Source organism: Meriones unguiculatus, chromosome 11 (genome assembly GCF_030254825.1).
Source record: "Meriones unguiculatus strain TT.TT164.6M chromosome 11, Bangor_MerUng_6.1, whole genome shotgun sequence".
NCBI lineage: Eukaryota > Metazoa > Chordata > Mammalia > Rodentia > Muridae > Meriones > Meriones unguiculatus.
In genome coordinates this window covers 96,784,334-96,801,315 of record NC_083359.1, presented here as the reverse complement: position 1 = coordinate 96,801,315, position 16,982 = coordinate 96,784,334, and the positions used below count along the sequence as shown (strand labels likewise).

Sequence of the window (16,982 nt, the reverse complement as noted above, 5' to 3'; positions counted from 1 at the left end):
TCAAGCCCTGTCAGTCTCTGCATGGATGTGCCTCTTCTGATAAAGCAGTGCCCAGGGAACACAGCTTCTAAAGAGTTACAATACCACCAAGAAATTCTACATCCCGCCATCTGAATTCTGTTGGGGTGATTTGCTCTGACTCTTCTCTCTAGCTCTCCCCACCCCACTTATTCTCTTTTTCTCCTTCAAAAGTTTTTTTTGTTTTTTGTTTTTTTATAGTCAGGCAGTTGTGGCACACGACATTAATCCCAGCACCTGGTGGGGGTTGGCAGAGGCAGGTGGGTCTCCTGGTCTACAGAATGAGTCCCAGGATAGACAAGGCTACACATGAGACCCTGTTTTACCTGGAGGTATGATGTGGCTCCCACAGAGGCCAGAAGAGGGCGCTGAATCCCTTGAGGTGGAGTCAAAGGCAGTGTGGGGCAATGTGTTGATGCTGGGAATCAAAGCAGGATCCTGTGGGAACGCAGCCAGTGCTCTTATCTGCGAAGCCATCTTTCCCATCCCTTTCCTCATGTTCCCTCCTTAACCATCTGTTCTTTGAAACATTGCCTGGCTGTGTAACCCAGGCTGTTGTTCAACCCTGTGCTCATGTGAGCCCCTTCTTCAGTATCCATGTCACCTCTCCTGTCCCTTGCTCTTCAGGACAGGTTTTTATTTTTCCCACCCCACCCCACTGCCCTTTCCTCTTAGATGCTACAGCGTTTCCTAAAGAAAAAGCTATCCCTTACAGAACTGCTTCTTATCAGCGACACTGCTTTATTATGCTATGAACAACAAACGTACAGTTTCTCAGCTGACCTAATACTGTCTCCTCTGCCCCTGCAGAAGAGACCCTTTGCAGGTCGGCCTTCCCAGTCTGGGGCACTTGAGGCCCAGTTGCACGCTGGTGAATGCTCTCTGAAGTTGAGCCGACAACAGTCCTAAAGGAGGATGTGTGTGGGCTCGCTCATCTGCTGCCCCAGGTCCTGGAGGCATAGTCCCTGTTTGGGGAAGATTCTCTTCTAATGAGATCCTGCTGCTCTAGAGACCTCAGTCCTCACGGAGGATGTTGAGTGAGGGCCTCTGCCATTTCCTTCATACTGGACCATCCTTATGGTGGCCAAATTGGTCACAAAGGTATGATGGAGGAAGAGTGAGCCCAAGGCAGCTAAGTAACCAGATTCAGTCACTACGGTGTACCTATTGGCACACATCTTAATTAGGTTTTAATGCTAGTAATTTGATAACAACTCCTGGCTATGGGCTAGAGAACTGTCAATGCCGAAAGCTTTTTATTTAGTTTCTCTTCCCTCTGCACCGAGGCAGCCTCCCCGCTGACCCTTGTCAAAGAACCCCATCTGCTGGTTGCCACGGTAACTGAAGGAGACCAATTGAGCTGAACAGAGCGACTCAGAAATAAAATCTGCAGCCAGAGGAATTCTGCTAAGAGTAATAAATCATTTAGTAAAAGGGGCTCCTCCACAGGGCGATGAGTGTTGCGATAATATGATGGCATAACTCTTCCAGCTAGAAGGTCCATGACAGATCAGAGTGATTAGACCGGCTGGATAGCTCATTTGGTTTCTAGTGGGCTCCGGCATTGCAACAGACAGACCCTGCCCAGTTACGCGCCACTGTGTGTGTGTGTGTGTGTATGGGGGTAGCTTGACACTTGGCCCACAAAATGTTCATATTTTAAGGAGTGGCAAGACAGCCAGCTGAGGCTCCCAATACACTTTTCCCCATTTACTTTTTTAAGGTTGTACAGTTTAACCAATGTCCCACGTGACCTACCCTGAGTCGCCAGTCAGCAGTGGCATGTTCAGCCTGAAGCATCTACAAGGGCAGACAGTGTACCCCTTGAGATGGCAGGGCGCTTTCTAATTAGGTGTGATCCGGGATGGTCTGAGAGGGGCCAGGTGCTCTGTCCCTTACTTCCTAAGGTTCCTCTGTATTGAATGACGGGCAGAAGATAAAGCGCCTTTGTGCCCAGTCCTGGGAATCCCTCGAGGCCAAAGGAGCTACAGTTTTCAAGACAAAAGCTCCGGGTTGTGCTAACCATGTCCCTACCTGCCAGCTCCTTGGTTGGCGTGGGCAGATGCAACTGTCCTCACCAGATCAGGACAGGAAAGTGACACCACGACATAGCAGTGTGTGAAGCCTCCTTATCGGCTGGCTCTCTCACTGGCTGCCTGGCACCACTTTAAGAGGCAATGGTCGGGGACTATGACTACTCCCTGACCCCGAGAATTCACTAACCCATCCCTTGGAGAGAATTTTCAGGCAAAGCTAAGGTAGATTTTGTTTCCTCCCTTCTGGATGCTGCCAGTAAAGTACTTCTGAGTTTTCAGAGAAGAGGAGCAGCTGTGCGCTTAGCCCCTGAACCCAGGCGGCGCCCGGCTCTGGTGGCCCTGGTGACGGCAACAGCCTCCACTGCGGCTGGCCACCCCGTGCTGGGCAATTGTCCTCCTGCAGGTGCAGCAGCCGACCACATGGATCCACCCTTGCCACTGGGGCGCGCCTGCCTGCTCCGCCTCTGGACACCAGTGGCTTGGCCAGCAACCCCTGCCCACCACGAGAGGGCCAGCACCTGGCAGGAGTGGGCGCCAGCCTGTAGGGGCCCGGCTGGGTGCCTAGCATCTGGCTAGGGAGGCTCCACAGGGCTCCCAGGCCTCTGGACCTTGGCAGAAGGAGGGGATTAAAGAAGGCTGGCGGTTGAGGGAGGAGATGGGTGAAAGCTTCATTAGCTTCATGCTAGCAGCCCAATTTCACTCTCCCGAGAGGCAGTGAGAAAACCAGGTTGATTTCCCTGTGAAGAGAGAGGGGCTGCGGGACTGTATTTGCTGTTCTTACTTTTAATTCCTTATTTGTAAACAAATAAATGAATCATTGTTTGTTGATGATCATAGACGACCCACATTTTAATTAGAGAGAAAAAAAATCGTAGCTAATAGTGAGGCCAAAGAAATATTACAACCCATTTTAATTTCTAAGTAGTAATTAAGCTTCTCGTGTGATTTAATTGAAACTGGCAAGACTTAAGAACTCAAAGAAATGAAAATGAAAAGGGGCTGGCTGACCAGGGGTGAGCTTTTACCATCAGTCCTCAGATGCGCCACGGAAAATAGTGCGTGCGAGTGCATGGGAGTGTTTCCAGTGTGCACGGCTTTATGCCCGTGGTGTTCACACTTGATTTCTGCCCTCCACAAAGTTACCGCTAGTTTCGTTTCTAAGCCCTACTTAGAAATTCTACTTCCAAATGCTTTGTCTCTGCTCACTCTCCCGAACTCCCCTCATATTTCAATTCCCAGACACTCTTGAACTTTGCGCACAGTGCCAGTTTGAGCCTGCACAGAATAATCAGTGTATTAATTCCACTCAGAGACAGTGCGATTTCTCTAACACAATCTGCCCAACCTGAACTCTTTCCTTCAGAAACATTTTGTGCTTAAACAGAAACTCCCAGCATGAGCCTCCTGAGAAGCGACACGTAACAGACAGGGCATGTGGCGCTGGGCACGCGGCTCAGAATGGAGAGAGTTTTGTACTTTGTTCCTTCAGCGCCTTGTGCATAATGTACATGTGGCCGAACGCGGCATCAGACGTGGAGAGTAAAGAGCCTTGGGGGAAGGGGATGTGAGGGTGGGGAAAGACAGAGAAATATGTTGATAAAAACAGCAACTTCTGTTAATCTACATTTTCCAGTCACTGTCTTAATTAGGAATGTTAGGAAATATGTTACAGTTTAATTGCATTGTTTCAAGAAACTCCAAGGCTGACAAATTCCGGGCTGTGTACACTTGGAAAGAGAAAAAGGGATCAGAGTGACAGTTTCTTCTAATTGGTGAATAACAATCAGAATTAGGCTTTTCACAGATACCGGCCCCCAGTGAATCCCAAATTCACAAGACAGAGTAAGAATATCCTAACATTTAACACGTTAGCAAGAGATGGGCTCTGGAAAAAAGGGAAGCGGGGCTGTTTCAAATGTGTACGAACACAATTGAAAACACAAATCCCGAGTACGTCAGGAACTCACAAACACGCATGGTACTTGACAGGGAACTGTAGTGACATCTGATCATCGCAGAAAAGACTTATTTCTGAAAGATGTTGCTAAGAGTCTCCACGATTTTTACATGACCCCATTTACCAAGAACACAGAAACGGTGCCAGTTTGCAGACACATTCCCATCTCTAAACCGTCCCTTTCTCCTACTCCTGCCCTAGCTCCATTTTTTTTTTTTTTCCCTGCAGGTGGCTGTGGGTTGCTACAACAGACAGGGTAGAATGCCCTGCCACTGCCCCGTGTTCTGAGGGAAGCTGTGCTTGGCGCACTAGTCACGTTGCTCAGTTTCTTTAGTTTTTTGATTGTGATACAGACATGCATATAATATGTGTATGATGTACATGCCTGTACCTGTATCTGAGTGTCCATGACTGTGTCTGTCTGTTTGCACCCATGTGTGGTATGTGTGGAAGTTCAGAAAACAGTTTTGTGGAGTAGGTTCTCTCCTTCCACCTTTATGTGGGTTCTGGCCATTGAAATACGGTCACTGGGTTTGTACAGCAAGTGCCTTTATGTGCTGAGCCATCTGATCAGCCCAGGAACTCAGTTTTAACCTACACGCTGCATCCTGTCCTTGGTTCTACTTGTGGGGAGAGGCTGTACAGCTATGTCAGCCCTGATAGGCAAGGCATCAATATTCAGTGTGCCCGTTTCTTCTCACAGGGCTCTGCAGGGACCAGGAGCTGAGCCGTCACTCTCACAGCAGCTCCAAGTTTAATGAAAACTTGCTGGGTGCCTCTCTCCGGTCCACCCACTGCTTCTTTGTGTTCAGTCGCCTGACGTCCCATTAACCAATGTCAGGGTTAGCTAAGTACTCCAGAGGGGGTGGCCTGAGCTGCTCCGGCCATTGTAGATCTTGCTGCATGTGCAAGGGCCCCAACCAGCAACAGGGCAGTGTCTGCCTTGCAGTGGCCATGTGCTGCCAGCATCCCTGCTCTTCCTGCTTAGACTGACGCCCATTCTGTACTATGGAGTAGCATTCTCAGCTCCTAGACGACCCGATCCAGTGAATGCCAGGTCTGGCCTACCAGCCCAACAGCCTCACTGCTAGAGACGGGATACAGTATTTTTAAAGGCTGCATGCAAGATCTACAATAGTGGAAGGGTATATGCTAATGAAATCACCATGAAGTTCACAGGTTTGTCTATCTCCTGGAATTAGGATGGGCGACCAGCACCCCCAGCCCACGCACTTAAAACAGCCTTCCTGCAAAAGGCAATTGGCAAGCCCCTGGAAACTGGAGGACTGAGCCTGGAGCCCTGGGGAGGGGGGAGGGAAAGCACACAAGAGGGGTGCGGCAACATGACTAATTAATTACCAAATTGGGGGCAGAGAGGAGAGTTCACAGGGGCCTAGAGCCCAGAGAACCCAGGCTTGTAATTAACAGTTGAAAAGTTCTAGTCAATTCTCAGAGTTCGAAGAACATTAAAAGAAGGCGTAAGGCTGGGGGAGTAAAGCAGCACCCGCCCCAGGGCCAATTGCCTCTCCAGCAGCGGCAAGGCTGTTCCCCTGCTCTCAGGACCATTTGTTCCATTACACAATCTCCTGAAGCCATTTAGAAAGAGCTCAAACAACTGCCTGTACCAACGCGACACATGGCTTCCCATCCCGACTCTTTGCTAATCCAGACGCTCCAACCATCTTTCTTTAAGATGCCATATGGTTGGCAGAAGCCTGTAGATCTAGCAGCACATCTGCTTGTGCCTTCCTCCTTCCCTCCATCCCCCAACAAAAGAAGGCTAGCAAGACAGCCCGAGAGGAGGGCTCAGTGTGCCCTGCCTGGCTGGGGGCTCCTCTGAAGCACTCTAACAAACAAGGCCTGTAAGGGAGGACCATGAATTATTTGGGGAATCCACCATTTTTATCTGCAGGACATGATTTTTTTTTTTCCTTTTTTCTTTTGGTCTATTGATGACTTAAAAACAAGATCTGAAAAAATTTCCCGAAAGTTGATTATTTTAAAGCCACTTCAGCATGCCCTCCTGGGATTCTCGCAGCACAGTCTTCTACCAAAGCAAGCTCCACCCTTGCCGGAGTAGTTTCTTTCTGGTCAAGGAAGACAGATGCATTGTGAAGCAAGCAGCTCTGAGCTGGCTTTGTTAGCTAGCACAGAGGCTGTATGCTAATCAGGCAGCTCCACAAGGGGCTGTTTTGGTGTGATGAGCAGAGACTGTTGACACTGTTGAAATCCTGGCTCTCCTGGCCAGGGCTGTGAGTCCATGGGCTGTCTCCTTGGAATCTGGCCCCAGTGAGAGAGTCTATTCAACTGTCTGATGACTGAAACCTGGCTCTCTGTAACTTGGAACAGTTTGGGGGTTGGGAGTGGAGAAAAGAGTCTGCAGGCCCAGGGTCAGAAAGAAACTAGTGAAACTGAGGGATTTCTTCTGACCAAATAAATATGGTGGCTCCATTAGTGACAAAGGCCATGGCGATGGCTTAATGAACAAAGACCTGAAAAGTAGAGGTGATGGGAACAGGAACTGCCTGTTTCTGGGTACGTGGCACTCTGCAGATAGGGATGCCCCACTGACAGCTTCCTCCCCCACATGAGAAGCAAGCTAAGTGTCTGACCTCCCTGTGATTTGGTTTGGACCTTTTGTTGGCTAGCCACACACAGTTCCTCATGGCTGTGGGAATGTAGGTAGGCAGAAAGGACGTGACTATCCTGCTGGGGCCAAATCAAAGATCAAGGGGAGAGGCAGGCCTTGGCACTGCTCATCACTTTCCTTTCTCCAGAGAGAAAGGACCATGTAAGACAGATCCTCATTTCCGCTTTACAGATGAGGAAACTCATGTTTGGAAGGAGGGAAGGAAACAACATTGATGAAAAAACCTTCAGCAAACTTCTGTAGGTAGGAAGACACCAAACTCAAAGGTCCAACACAAGCCTTAACAGGGGTGCCAGGTCTGGTTATTCAGGTAAAGCTGTTACACAGCTCCATCGTGTCCAGACCAGGGTCCAGTACTGTGAGCCAGTGAGCAAGAGAGCTAGCTAGCAGTCATCAATATGTAGGCAGGGGCATCAAATTGTAAATTCACTCCTTATAATCTACAATATGAATGAAAATTCATAGAAGTGAAGTGTAAAAACAGGAGGAATGACCTAAGAAGCACAAAGCGCTGTGATGAAGTCGGCATTCTCAGTGCCAGGGCCACCGTGGGAACACCTTGAGGACAGGGTGCTGCTGACATGTTCTGTCTTTAGAACTGCCTTAGTAGTCTAGGGCTGGGTGTTACAAAGATCTGTTTTTAGAGTAAGGTGATGTTTAACTTTGTGAATGAATACAGCTTAGGTGCATTACATCAAAATTATATGTCTTAACACAAAATTCATGCAGTGGATGCGATACCTCTCAAAGAAAATAGAGCAGACCAAACTAGATAACAAGAACTAAATTCTACCTGCCACGACGAATGCAAACTACTACTAACACTTTCCAGGACTATTACCGCGAGATGCAGGTTTACAGAATGACAGATTTGCAGGTAAAACAAAACAGATCTCGATTGAAATCTGAGCACAATCCTGAGCACATTCTTGGAAGGCTGTTTCTTGATTAACAATATAAAATAATGCTACTCACCCCCCACGACTGGGGTAGGCAGAAGAACTAGAGCTAGCACACATACAAGTGGGCCCTGAAGAAGTGACTACAGTTCCTGCAGTTGTTATTTTAACGGCGTGCTTCGGACTAAATACAAAGGTCTTTCTACACGCATCAGCTCATTCAACTGAAAACAGCTCTGCAAGTACCGAGCGTCTCTTCTAGCTAATGAATGAGGCAACTGAAATTCAGTAACAAAGACAAGACAGTAAGTGGTGTAAGACTCTCCATTTCTCTTCTTCTTTTCTTCTCCTAACAGGGTCTGATATGTTGTCCAGGCTGGCACTGGATTTCTGGGTTCAAGCATCAGCTCCTAAAGGTACCAGGACTGCAGTTGTGTGCCACGGTGCTCAGTTGTATCCTGAATCCTTCTGTGAGTCGAGTGCTTTGCCAGCCAGTATCAATCTTAACACTATATAACACTAGTGCCACCATGATGCTAAGAGACACCACCAGTATCTTGACTCTATTCCCACAGATTAGTAAGTGTCAAGGCTTGATCACAACCGCAGGTCTAGCCCTGAAGCCCACAATGCTAATAAAGAATATAACAAAATGAAGAAAGGATAGAAAGGCAAATTTCTGTGAAAAATCCTGACTCTCTAACGTTTATAAATCTGCCACCCCATTGTCTGATGAGACTTAACCTAAAGCATTTGACAAGGAAATGTCCTAGTTAAAAAAAATAAAAATAAATAAAAATAAATAAATAAATAATCCCTCTTTAGCAAATATTGATGTGTGCTGCCTAATTCCAGAGTGTTCTCAGGTCAAGCACCCCTTGTTGTATACGTTCATTTAGCTTGTGTGCTGGGTGCAGTCCACCGTGGCTAAGGATTAAGGCAGAACTCGTTACAGGCAAGCAGGACATGGCATGTCCTGGCACTTGAATGCATCACACACGCAAGCGCATGCCAGCAAAGCTGACGTTACCTATCTGGAACTGGTCGAATGATGCTAGAATTGTCAGACATTTAGTTCCATGAGAATAGAGTCTCACTAAAAATTAGCTCTCGGTAGAAAGTTTCCAGAGTGAAATTACTTGCGAGAGATGCTGGAACGCTGAGAAGTTGATGATCAGACGCTGACATGAAGAGTGTGAGGCGACAGTGAGATCTGGATTTTTGGTGCACATATGTGCCTCACCAGACAGCACTCTCCAAATAAAGCCACTGCACTTCTCTTCCAGACTCCCCTCCTGTTGCTGATGGAAGGAGGCAGGACGCTGTCTCAGGTGTGTGTGTGTGTGTGTGTGTGTGTGTGTGTGTGTGTGTGTGTGTGTGTGCTGCATCCTTCCTGTGTCTTCTGAGTCAATCAGCCAAGCCTCTCTTGGTTTTCCCCTCTAGGCCTACATTTTCCAGGGTCCCGATTACACTGCAGATGTCAATTCAATTAAAAGTCAAATAGGAGTTAAAACAAATGTAAGCGCCTGTTATCACCCAAGGCTTCCAGGTTCCCAGTTCTGGGATCGACTGTCAGATCACTGGAGTCTACTCCGGGAAGGCTCACGCCCTGGGCATTCTGAAAAGCTGAGCATCATCTGGGAATGAGGTGTTCTCCGGGGGTCAAATGTTAAGTGTCAGGCCTTCCAGGTGTCTCTAGGATGTTCTTTCTGGTACCTTATGAAGGAGCACCCCACTCTCAAGGTGGGCGCCTGCACAGTGCCTGTTCAGTGGAGGTCTCACCCTGTTCTCAAAGGCAGGAATTTAAAACCATTTGTCCTCAATTTACTCCATGGGCTGGAAAAGGCCTAGCTTGTCCCAGGAGATTCAAGGAGCTTTTATTTCCAGGGACCCTGAGGGCTGATTTCCTACAATGCTCTGTATCCTAGGATGTCTCCTGACTCACAGAGTACTGTTTATTGAAAACTTGCTATAAGCCAGGCACTGCTCTTAACATTTCTGTGTCATGCTCATTCTTACAGATGAAGTATAGGCCACACTGAGCACCTTGCTCCACGTGACAATTCAGAAGTGGCAGAACCTACATATAAACCTAAGAGGTGACTGCGTATGTGTGCATGCATGCGTGCGTGCGTGTGTGCGTGTGTGCTCACATGTCTGTGTGTGCGTGCGCATGTGTATGACAGAGTCCTAATATGTAGTCCTGGCCATTCTGGAACTCACTATGTAAACCAGGCTGGCCCTGAACTCAGAGATCTACCTGCCTCTGAATCACAAATGCTGCGTCTAAAGGTGTGCACCACTATGCCTGGCTTAGATCCTGCACTCTCATCTACCCTTCCTTAGGCATCTCAGAGGCATCACATAGCAACCTGCATGAGGCCAGTTAAGAGCCATGGATGTGCAGTGGTCTCTCTGTGCCCGGATTTCCTCAAAGTAACAAGGAATTATACTTCCCCCATCTACTTCACAAGGTCAACAGAAAACTATATATATTAAATATTGATACACATCACATGTCAGTTATGTCCAGCTTCACCCTCGCTCATTTGCTGCCGTCCTTTGGTGCTAATTGGACCACTGAATGGAAGTATGATCCTTTGCTCTGTCAATGAGAGACAGAGCAACAACTGTTTTGCTGCATTCAGGATTTACGTGCCCTTACTCAAATGGTCACAGACAAACCGGGATGGCAATGAGAGAGCCAGCCCCAGGAGAGCGGAAAGCACTGGCTATCACATTGGGGAGTGACAAACAAGAGCTGTCCTTTGTTCTGCAGACCCCTGGGTCTGACTGGCGTCTGAACAGGGAACAGGGATTGTTAATACAATACCACAATAGTCGATGAACACAACTAAAAGGGTGGAAATGAGGGCGGCATTTTATATAAAAAGAAATGCTGCCTGTCTTCTGGAGACAGCACAAATTGTTATTGCAAACAAACAGCTGTTTGGAAAGAAAACATTATTTCTAAAACCCAGATGAAGCTCTATTTATGACGTTTCAGAGACATTCAAATTATAGTGTCTGAAAACTCTCCTACCCTGGATATCTGTGACACCTAAATTGTCTCAAAATTGAGCTTAAGACAAACTTGAGACCTCTCCGGGACTGAGACAGAGAGAGTGAAAGGACCTTTGTGTCTTCTCGGAGGCTGAAGAGGATAGATCTGGGCTAGGACAACTGTGTCAGTGCCAAGTTCTATGACATGAGCTTTGGGAGGCCAACAGCATGGCATCCGACATATTCATAAATGCTATCTTAAATCCTAAACGCAGAATTCATCATTGCCCTGTGTTGGCGCCTCTTCTTTGGGCACTCTAGTGCACTAAGCCCCAGGTGCTTGTTGGAAGTCCTGGCATGTTCTCTACACTCACTGCTGCTAGCCCAGGTCAGTCAGCCCCTGGAGGCAGCCTCTGTGGCAGGCCTGGGCTCAAATCTGTCTCCACTCTCCTAGAAGAGAGGAAGGTCCATTCCTGCCTTTGGTAGTGACCAGGAAGTGCCCGCCCATTTCCCAGTGTTCGCAGAGACTGGGCTGTCCCACTTCAACAGTACAATCTAGCTAAGGGAAGAGAAAAGAAGCCATACTGTAGTGGGCCCGGGCAGTTAGTCTGTGGGTTAAATGACCCCAATCCAGTGCAGACTGAACACTAAGCTTGTTCATCCAGTTCAATTCAGAATAAATGCACAGACTTCAGGCTGAAAGATCCACAGCAGCACAGCCGGAAACATGTCCACAGCCCTGTGTCCTCCATAAGCTCTCTCGATGTTTCCCTACTCTGGGGTGACCTGAACAATCCTAGAGAGTCACACTTCTGTGCCAGCATGCCTGCTCCTCTCCCTGTCAGCTCACTGTTCCTGTTCTACCTCACATCCTACACAGCTCACACGGGCTACACAGTTTGCTTAGTCAGTGAAGGCTTGAGAGTTTTCTAATGAAAGGTGTTAGAGTGTTGTGTAAATACACAGTATTATTTTGTCTTTATTCCAGCATTACTGGTTTAAAACAGTTCCATGTGTATAAATATGTCTAATAATGTGTACTTTATTTTTTTAGTAACTCCTGGGCATTCCAGCTAACTAAGTCATACAGGCTTACATGTACAGCAAAATAGTATAATCTCAGACAGTTTTTACTGTTTTCTTTCTCTTTGAAATCAAGTTTCTGCTAGATGAGCCCATTAAATATTACAAACATTTGTTTGACTGAAAAGAACTGTCAAGCTGTGACCTGTGGATATCACCAAGGCAGATGTAAAGATCAAAGTCCACAGGATAGAACTGGCCTGTCCCAGGGGATGGAAACAGGGTGTAAATGCCTCACAACAATTAGCACAAAAAAATGCCTACATTAGCAATACTAGCAAATACTAGCAAATAAGAAAAAAGTTCAAAACTTTTACCAATACAACCATATGCATTAAACTTCAATTTATAAGAAAAGAATCACTTTGAGGATTAAAGCTTAATTGCCTATAATCAGGGCCATGGCAGCTTATGGCAGCCATTTTTATTCCGCTTCACGAGTATCCTTTTGTTCCCACATTAAGAGCTTTGAGTCAAGAGGATCCATAGAGATTGCCCATCTTCCTATAGACGGCTCTCAATAAAGGGTTATTTCCATCATTAACCTCAGTTACCTTTTGACTCCCACAGAAGCACAAATTAATCATTTACCTGGGTAATCTTCCCAAGACACCCGACTGAAAGAGAGTGTGTGGGTGTGTGCCCACCGGATGGAAAAGTACTCTGAAGATCAGAGATGACATAGTGTATTTCCCCAAGACGGACTCCTCCTCAAGATGAGAGGGTGACAGTGGCTTTCAGACAGCAAGTTCAATGAGCAGCACTGTCATAGATGACACTTTCTGTTAGGCATATTATTTCTCCCTCCTTAAACTGAAAAATCTGCCTGTAGATTCACACTGTGATATGCTGTATAGGCAGGATGAGAGCCTGTATGGTCTGGAGGATACACAGCCATGAAGATGTGCCAGACAGGGCTGAGAGGTGGCTCAACAAAACAGAGTGTAGCATGATACTGGGCACACTGGACTGCCAGCCACAAGGCAGGTGCTACTTCCACGTCAGGAAGCAGTCTTGGGTTTTCAGTCTAAGACCCAAAGAAAATGGTTAATTAAAGTGCTTTAGCTGGAGTATCAGTCTCAGAAAAGACCCCTGGGCCCAGATTTTTTGGTTCTGTTGCTCTCCTTGCGGAGCTCTTGTCCTCTCCAGGTCTTTCTATCTCCTCCCTCTTTCAAAAGATTCCCTGCACTCTGCCCAAAGTTTGGCTATAAGTCTCAGCATCTGCTCTGATACCCTGCAGAGCAGAGCCTTTCAGGGGCCCTCTGTGGTAGGCTCCTGTGCTGTTCCCTGTTTTCTCCCTCTTCTGATGTCCATCCTCTTTGCCTTTCTGAATGGGGACTGAGCATCTTAGCCAGAGTCCTCCTTCTTGATTAGATTCTTTAGGTGTACAGAAGATTTTAGTATGTTTATCCTATGTTATATATCTAATATCCACTTATGAGTGAGTATATACCGTATGTGTCTTTCTGTTTCTGGGATACCTCACTTACGATGATCGTTTCCAGTTCCTACCATTTGCCTGTAAATTTCATGATTTCCTTATTTTTTATTGCTGAGTAATATTCCATTGTATAGATGTACCGCAATTTCTGTATCCATTCCTCAACTGAGGAACATCTGGGTTTTTTCCAGGTTGTGGCTATTACAAATAAAGCTGCTACAAACATGGTTAAGCAAATGTCCTTGTTGTGTACTTGAGCATATTTTGGATATATGCCTAGGAGTGGTATAGCTAGATCTTGAGGAAGCGCTATTCCTAATGGTCAGAGAAAGCACCAGATTGATTTCCAAAGTGGTTGTACACATTTACATTCCCACCAGCAATGGAGGAGGGTTCCCCTTTCTCCACAACCTTTCCAGCATGTGTTGTCACCTGAGTATTTGATCTTAGCCATTCTGATGGGTGTAAGGTGGAATACCCCAACCAAGGACTATGCATGGAGATAACCTAGAACCCCTGTACAGATGTAGTCCATGGCAGTTCAGTGTCCAAGTGGATTCCATAGAAATGGGAAGAGGGACTGCTTCTGACATGAACTGATTGGCCTGCTCTTGGATCACCTCCCTCTGAGGGGGGAGCAGCCTTACAGGCCCAGAGGAAAACAATGCAGCCCCCCCACCATGAGACCTGATAGACTAGGATCAGAAGGAAGGAGAGGAGGACCTCCTCTATCAGTGGACTTGGGGAGGGACATGGGTGGAGAAAGGGGATGGAGGAGGGAATTGGGAGGGGAGGAGGGAGGGAGCTATGGGGGAATACAAAGTGAATAAACTGTAATTAATAAAAATAAAAAATTAAAAAAATATTTCACTAAAAAAAAAAAAAAGAAAGTGCTTTATCCTACTCTGCATATACTCTGCACAGCCCTAGGAATGATATGTGAGCCTTTTCTGGTTTCCTAGCTTGCCCATTCCTTCTGTGTTCTACAGCCAGGTTCTCCACGCAGTGGCCTATGCCTGCCCCTTTCCACACCAGCACATGCCTCCTTGAATGTCACACTTGGAGATAGCACTATGCTGGTCCCTTGGTACTCAACAAGTGCCTGAAACATTAAGTGTTAAGTGAAAGTGAAGGTGATGGCAGCATCATAGTGGCCTTGACTATGCTTCTAAAGAAGACTATGTCTGCCCTGGACCACAGGGCACCATGGCACAAATGCATAGACCTGTTTATGTCTTTTATGCAGAGGCTTTCAAAGAACCACTCGCTGCCATTTCTATGTTCAGTTAAAATAGAGCTGTTTGCATTTGTGGCTGTCAAGTTACTTTTGCCTTCCAAAGAACAACCCCCCACCCTTAAATTAAAAAAAAAAGGGGGGGGGAGAAAACTGGATGAAAGAGGATAATGTCTTGGTACAGAAAAGGCCTTGGGGATTTTCCAGGAAAACAACTTCCTTGGCAGCAGCTGGGAACCCAGCAGCCCTATGATGTTGCTAGCGCTGGATAAGTGCAAAATACAATACAGATGCTGATGTTTCCTGACTGACCCAAAGACAGGAACTTGAAGGCAAATGTGCAGAAAATACATTAATGCACTCTATTCTCACTTTTTCTATTTTCACTGTTGCCTTTACTTACTCATCAATATTTTCTGATACCGTCAGTGTATTCTCTATAAAGTATTGAAGTATGGTGGCCAACAAAACTAGACTTCATTCCAGGGAGGTGAATAGCTTCTAGCAGGATCCATCCTTCTGGGAATTTGCAGAATCAGCTAGCAAAGTCCTCATCTTCCTAACCTTTATCAAAAGAGATTCTCTTTCCTGCCTGTCTCTCATGTCTGTGTTACTCACCCAATCATTTATATGCTGAGGGTTATTTGGGGAGACGAAGGTGACAGAGCAGAGAATGCTGGGCCTTTCCACGTACGGGTCCCAACTCTGCTAGGTCGTGATGCAAGACTGCCGAGCAGTAAAGAGGGGCTGAAGCTAAGCCTTGCGCTAGGGAATTATTTCATGGGGTACGTCCTCCCCTCAAAGAAGGCCTGCGTAGATTAAACACTGGCCTGTTCTTCAAAGAGGTCACAACTTCCTTGGTCCTAAAAGGACTTTGGCCAATGGACATGGAGAGAAGAAAACATGTGATGGAGATGTAGGCAGGTGGTGGGGAGGGACTTCTTAGAACTCAAGAGGAAGTCATGTCAGAAACCATTTCCACTGCCTTCGAAGCACTATGTGTTGTTGACTGAAAGCAACAATACTGCATAGCTATATTCAGATGCATTGGGAACCCAGAAATAAGGGATGGTGAACATTAAATCGACTGTTTCATTGGTAACAAACATTTCTATACAATGCATTTCCAAACAGCAGAATGGTGACACAGCTCAATGCTGCTAGGCAGAGCCAAGAAAGAGATGCATTTCCCACTGATGCAAATGATCAGAGATAAGAAAGTTGGCTTGCAGAGCTTCTTAAAGCCTGCCAATCATGTCACCAATAGTTACAGAGAAGTGAGCTCTGAGAGCCAGGCTGCAGAATTAAAACAAAGATGTGGGGGCTGCTGGCCCCAGCCATACCTGGGGGTCAGAGTCAACCTTCCACGACAACTGGGAAAGGCAGACTGATCCAGTGTACTCTCCTTTTGATCAACCTTATATTTGACTGTATTTTAGTAAATTATCCATGTAGTTGTATTTTGACAGCTCTCTTTACAGCAGTAAAACAAAATGTGTGCATCGCAAATGGCAAAGATTCAAATTTCAGCTATGTTTATCCAAAATAGCACTGAACTGCTTCTGTACTTATGCTATACTGCCTACAGCTTCACGGAAGGGGAGACAGATGGGATGAATTTAGCAGGGAAACAGCTGTGGCTTGAAGAAGAGACTAGCAAAGTTCTGCTATCAGGCTTCATTATGCAGCAAGGTACCGGTGAAACGTGTATCCGTAAGGCAGCCAAAAAAGTGTTTCTCATTTGACTCGTGATAATTACCTTTTCTCAACAGCTGACAACATTCTAAGTAGCATTAAATAGGTATAATAATTAAGCTAAAATACCCAACAGGCAATGCTTCGCTGAGGATGGAGGTTCCCTTCTAGAGTGCTAGAAATCTGGGTTTGAAGGGCCACAAACACCAGCCACCTGGGAAATGGGACAGGCCCATTTCTCTCGGGGAAGTACATGTAAATAGGAAAAGGAGAAATGCTGGACATGGGTTTGGGTATATATGACATTACTGAAGGTGGTAACTAAGACCCTACCTACGGCAGGCCTGTCTGTGTTCACCTGAACATGCAGCATTTGCTTTGCCCACTGTCTGCAGCTACAAGGCCTTTAGCTCTTAGGATGGAAAACATACTTTTTTATTTTCAGAACCATCATCATCCATGTTAAAATGGCCAAGTCATGTTCTTCAAGACTAACTGGCCTCAATTTTCTGAGAGCTGGAAATATCCATTTCTCACAATGTTGATGTCCATTTTGGGATAAGTGAATATCCTGGCAGGCAGCAGTTCCATTCTTTAAGGAGGCCCACCCCAGAACACAAATGAACACACACACACACACACACACGAACACACACACACACACCCCACTATTGTAATCCTCCAACACATCTTTCTAGAATACATTATGATACTACATATACTCTGTATTTAGAATAAGAAACCCTATATTGTGTGTATGTATATGGAGGGGGGGTTGCTTGTTTACTTTACAGAGAAGCTCCGACATTGGATGATCCCAAAATAGAAAATATGTACACTACTAACGCCTGATATGATGCTCTGCAAACAGGCTCTTATCTATCTGATGTAGGCCACACGGTTGAACAATATGTTTTACCTGTACCAGTATTATTAATATTACCATGGTAACAGAAAGGAGAAAGC

At 46.3% G+C, this 16,982-nt stretch overlaps 2 protein-coding genes across 6 annotated transcripts in view; one reads left to right on the top strand and one right to left on the bottom strand.

The window, feature by feature from the left end:
* Positions 1-8,297, top strand: part of Akt3 (AKT serine/threonine kinase 3) — a 239,096-nt gene extending 230,799 nt beyond the window's left edge. For 2 of the 3 annotated variants that reach the window (XM_060364757.1, XM_060364758.1), the window contains exon 14: positions 7,917-8,296. In XM_060364757.1, the coding sequence (XP_060220740.1) occupies positions 7,917-8,077 (161 nt within the window). In that variant the 3' untranslated portion in view covers positions 8,078-8,296. Of the gene's footprint in view, positions 1-7,916 lie in introns of all 3 variants that reach the window. The other variant, XM_060364761.1, reaches the window with a different exon arrangement.
* Sdccag8 (SHH signaling and ciliogenesis regulator SDCCAG8) overlaps positions 1-16,982 on the bottom strand; it is a 202,421-nt gene that overhangs the window by 20,743 nt on the left and 164,696 nt on the right. The gene's annotated exons all lie outside the window — the stretch shown is intronic.